Source organism: Rhinolophus hipposideros (assembly GCF_964194185.1).
Source record: "Rhinolophus hipposideros genome assembly, chromosome: 6".
NCBI classification, from domain to species: domain Eukaryota; kingdom Metazoa; phylum Chordata; class Mammalia; order Chiroptera; family Rhinolophidae; genus Rhinolophus; species Rhinolophus hipposideros.
Genome location: NC_138052.1, coordinates 88318030 through 88322828, shown reverse-complemented (window position 1 = coordinate 88322828; position 4799 = coordinate 88318030). Strand labels below are relative to the sequence as shown.

The 4799-nt window shown below is 46.6% G+C and overlaps 1 protein-coding gene across 1 annotated transcript; it reads right to left on the bottom strand.

Annotated features, from left to right (window-relative positions):
• Positions 1-237: 237 nt before the first annotated feature.
• KCNE4 (potassium voltage-gated channel subfamily E regulatory subunit 4) lies at positions 238-3514 on the bottom strand. Its single transcript, XM_081052228.1, has 2 exons — positions 3281-3514; positions 238-2757 (listed from the first exon to the last, which is right to left on the bottom strand). The coding sequence occupies exon 2, from the start codon at positions 2729-2731 to the stop codon at positions 2219-2221; it is 513 nt and encodes a 170-aa protein (XP_080908354.1). The 5' UTR covers positions 2732-2757; positions 3281-3514; the 3' UTR covers positions 238-2218.
• Between the last annotated feature and the right edge of the window lie 1285 nt (positions 3515-4799).

Here is a 4799-nt window from a genome sequence, read left to right as displayed (position 1 = left end):
GATGTTAAGATCGTCTAAAGCTTGTTTTTCATTCACTGCAAACCATATCACGGGATGAAAAAACCCAGCCCCATTCAGTCCATGATTCAGGCAGAAATAAAATACATCTTCCTACGGGTCTACCTTGAATAATGACCCGGATCCAGAGCCGTTTTGGAGAATGTGTCCGGGGATGTGTCTTGGAAACTACAAGTTATACTGCAGAATCAAAGAAAGAACTCAAAACTTCCTCGGGGGGGGGGAAAATGTGTTTATTTAAATTAAAAAATATCGTGGAAATTACAAACTGTTAAATACAGCAGACAATTCTGTACAACTTAATAGAATAAGAAGGAAGTATATACATCACTTTTTAATGGGCGCAGATAGATTTGCACCAAACTTCAGGATTAAGCAATGGAAAATGTGACAACGCACATGTCCATCGCAGTAAAGTTTCAGAATTCAAGTGATTCCAGGCAAGGGGCCAACTCAGCTTGGCTTCTTTCACCTTAAACAGCCCCCTTTGGAGTAAATCCATGCTCTGAGTTTTAAAGTGAAAGGAGGCCTCTTTTCCCCTAAAACGTAAATTTCCTCTAGTACTGTGTGAAGGCAAACTGGAAAACCAGCTCCTACACTGTTAACCCTTCTGTGGGAACAGTAGTTATTGCTGTCTCCAATCCAGGGAGAGTATGTTTTAAAAGGGGGGGGGTTGTTTTTAATAGAATTAAACTTGACCTTTGGTGTGTTTCTCTTCCTCCTCTCTTCCAGTGCCTACAGGCTATGCTGCAAAGTTACTGAGCACAGGAATACATGGAAACACTAGCAAGCATTCCTGAGCACTTTCTTTCAGCTTTCTTCTTCCCTTAGCTGAGTGTTAAGGTTCCAGCACCCAGAGAATGTTGCAGAGTAAAATGTGGTATCTGCTCTTGAGTCCACTGCTGGGGAAAATGACAGCCTGAATGAGTTGATAATTCGACCTGAATCTCCCAGTTACTTGTGTTTCTCGTCTCCAACTGCTCCTTTAAATGAGCAGATCCATTTTCAGACTGACTGGCCAAGGGGGAAATATTTTGTCCAAGCTTCCTCACACGAAGCCATGCAGAATTTATCACAGAGTCTTCAAATCTGAAGACATCCTCCCAGCCCCCTGAGGATATAGATCATCAGGAGTCTCATGAAGGCGGTAAGTCTCTTGATAACATGCCCAGGACCACACAGCAAATCAGTGTCAGGGCTCAAGATCAGGAAACAGAACTTGGACCCCAGCTTTATACAATCTGCCTGAGTATGTCCTTCTAGGTCTCAGCTACGTGACAAAAGGCCGTGTGATGGAGGCCCACATTATGTCCTCTCCCAGCTCAGAAAACTAGGCTGAGAAATGAGCAGCGAGAGAGCTAACGGTTGGCTTTGTTCAACTCCACCATTACTCCTTCTGGAAAGCCCGGGAAGAGTCCCCTACATGGCTATTCAGAGTGCAGGTTAGATTCTGGGGAAGACCTTCCAACCAAAAAACTTCATGCCAGCGTGAGATGCTGGACAGTCCCAGGTCAGAGTTCAAGGCCATATGTTAGAAAACGAGTCAAAATAGCAGATAGTGTCTTATAACCCCAGCCAATGTTAACAGGTTTAAAAGTTGCATTTTTTCCCTTACAGTATGCTAATGGGCCATGTTCAGACCTCCAGCTTTCTCCCACCAAAAGTCTTCCATCAAATGTCCACCTCCCAACCCAAAAGACCTCAAAAGAAGTGCAGTTACCCGCTGTGAACTAGTGCCACAGGTACCCAGTAGAGGAACCTACAGCCAATCAGATCTAGAAGAACAAAGCTCTAGGCAAATTAGCTAATCAAAACTAGTTACTCAGCATGTCCAAGGCATGGCAGCCCTGGGCGTGGGCCTCTACAGGAGTTACCCAGGGCATCCAGTGAGAAAACAACACCACATCCACCTGCCAAATTCTGAACAGGAACCCTGACCCCCAGGCCCCAAAGTAAATGTACACACTACACGTCTTCAGAGCGTTTGCAGTGGTGGGGCCACATTACAGTTGCGTCATGGACTCCTGGCTGCTGCTCGCTCCAGCTGAGCAGTGTCCCCCATCACCCCCCATTCAGGGGCTTGCCGAGGGTCTCTTCAAAGTGGCAGCTGCCCTGCAAAAGTGAAACCAGACACGAAAAGTGTCCTTCTTCTCTCTAAGCGTGCTAGTGGATGGGGCCACCTCCATAGCCCCTGGGGGTGCTAGGAATTCTGATGGATGTTCTCCGAGGACCCTTCACTGCTTTCGTTCAGGGGCGTCTCCGAAGTCTCCCCCAGCTCATCATCGGCCCCCTCCTCCTGGATGGTGAGATGCACGTCTGGCGAGGAGGACTCGGAGCTCACGCTGTCCCCTTCCATGGAGCAGAGGGTACAGGACAGGGCGGGCGCCACGCTCTCATGCAGCATGTTGAGCACCAGGGGCACCTGCGTCGACCTCAGGCCCGACACAACAGGCAGCGGCTTCATGGCCTCCCCCCAGAGCCTCTCCTCGTCTTTGTACAATAGCAGGAGGCTGGACTTCTTCTCCCGCCTCTTGGATTTCATGTAGCCCAGCATGATTCCAATCAAGAAAATGCCATAGAAGGACATGACCACCAGGATGTAGAAGTATTCGTTACCGTTGCCGCTCCCGCTGCTGGGCACAGGGGACTCGAGGGGGCTGCCGGGGGCTTCGGTGCTGGGGTGCGTGCTGTTCAGAGGTTCCATCTTCAGCATTGAAGCACGGCTCACACAGCCAGGGTCTGGGGAGAAACCTGCAGGTTAGAACTCTCCCCCGGCTGCACGGTACAGAGAGGAGGGTGAATGGAGGTGTGTGTTATTGCAATACCTAAACAGCTTATAAATGCACAGAGAAAGCCTAAGAGGTTCCACCAAACAGCTAACAGGGGTTAGCTCCGCGGGCTTGAGTGCATGGGGAAGAATGCAGAGAGAGGTGGGGGGAACCTAAGCAGGACTTTTATTTTTCATTGTATACATGCCCGTTATGTTTGCATTTCATAGAGTAAGCATTATCAAAAGCATTGCTTTTATAATTTTAAAAACAAAAGAAAAAATAAATATAAGACAACAGAGCATAGAGAAAATAAATAACGTGATCACAGGGAAACTTTTTTAACTGAACAGGGGGAAAAAAGAAAGTTTACATTTCTCAAACTTACAACTATTTTTAATTCAAAACAAAAATCCCTTTGAACATAAAACGGACAGGAAAACTTCATCTAATTGCTAAAAATAGCCTTCTTTCAAGGAGCATGGCTAACTTACCAAAGGCTGGCAAATTCCTCCCAAGTCCTGATTGACTGAATCGCCAAGTCCAAGGTGTTCTTCCTCCAAGCACAGCTCAGCACTCTGACAATTCGGCTGTTGCAGTTGGGATATATAGTCAAGAAATGCATCGTCACGTGTTCTGGGAGGAAAATTTACAACAGAGTTTGGTCGTGGCAGAGTGAACAGTGAACTCCAAGCATTGCAGCTCAACTCACTGAACTCTGCAGCTGTGAAAAGAAACAGACTGGGAACCAAGCAGCCACGCTGCTCACTTCCCAGCACCCCGCCCGAGTTTTCAGGTGGCCATAAAAATGAATGAGAGAAGAAAAGAAGGTGGCCAGGTAGAGCTGTTACCCCAGCGTCCACTCTCATTGAAAATTAGCTCATGTTTCATCTCCCTGTTAGGGAATAACCATGATGCCGTCTGCAGGTTTTCAGAGACAGTACAAAGTACCATACTCTGGATAAAAGACAGTTGGAAGCAAGTGCAGGATTTTACTGTCAAGAATTCAGGGCTTAGGTTTTAGTTCTTCCACTAACTGTGCAAATTTTTAAAATCTCCACTGAACCTTTCTGCACCTCAGATTCCTGCTTTGCAAAATTGTTGGACCTGGAAGGCTTCAACACGTAGGATTGTGAGAACTATGTGACTTTTTGAGCCCCTGTTAGTTTAATCATTCTGAGATTTAAGGCCCGCTGGTGCAGAGTAGCCCTTTAAAATACAGAGGGATTCTACCTGTCTTCAACATCAAGCTCATTCATGTATTGTTTATAATTTAAAAACATGTCTTCCAGATTCTTTTCAATAGTCTACATGAAATGGAAATGGGTTACCATACAAGACACGGTGGCAGTGTTTTCTCCAGCTCTGTGGGCACAGCTGCTCTTCTCAGCGTCACGCAGAGACCATCCACACATCTCTTTACTGTCTCTGCCAGGTCACGGGAGGAGCAGGGATTCTTCTGGTGAGCAACTGAGCACAGTTCAAGCTTTTAAAACCTAAGTAGACCTTGTGTAAAAAGGGTTGCTGTGATCAAAATTGGAAAAGGAACTGAAGACTTTGATGTCAGTCCATCTGCTTCCCGGGATGTTTATTCTGAACGGCTCTCAGCTCTCATTCGACGTGAAAGTCAACTGGGAAGAAAGCTCTGCCCCCAGCTGTCTGTGGCTCATAAATTGCAGCCAGACTCTCAGGAAATTAACTCTAGAGAAAACATCTCTTGTGGTTCAACTGTTGTTATATTGAAGCTGAGGGGAAGCATGGTGGCTTCCCCCTGCACCATCTGGAGCATATATGGCCCTGGACTGATACTTTCAATGCTGCTACATGAACCCACCTGGGTTAATGCCTGGTCTTAGTTCTTCTAGGATACCTGTGGAGCGGGATGATGAGCAACTGCTGCTGTGTTCTCCTCTGATTTATTCACCTTATGATTTAGGTTGTCTTCACCATAAGTCCCCAGATGGCTCAGAGGTATCAACTGCTAACAGTCCAACACCCAGATAATCCATACAT

Excerpts from the sequence above, each read along its gene's own strand:
- KCNE4 (XM_081052228.1), bottom strand. The coding sequence starts at position 2,731 with ATGCTGAAGATGGAACCTCTGAACAGCACGCACCCCAGCACCGAAGCC.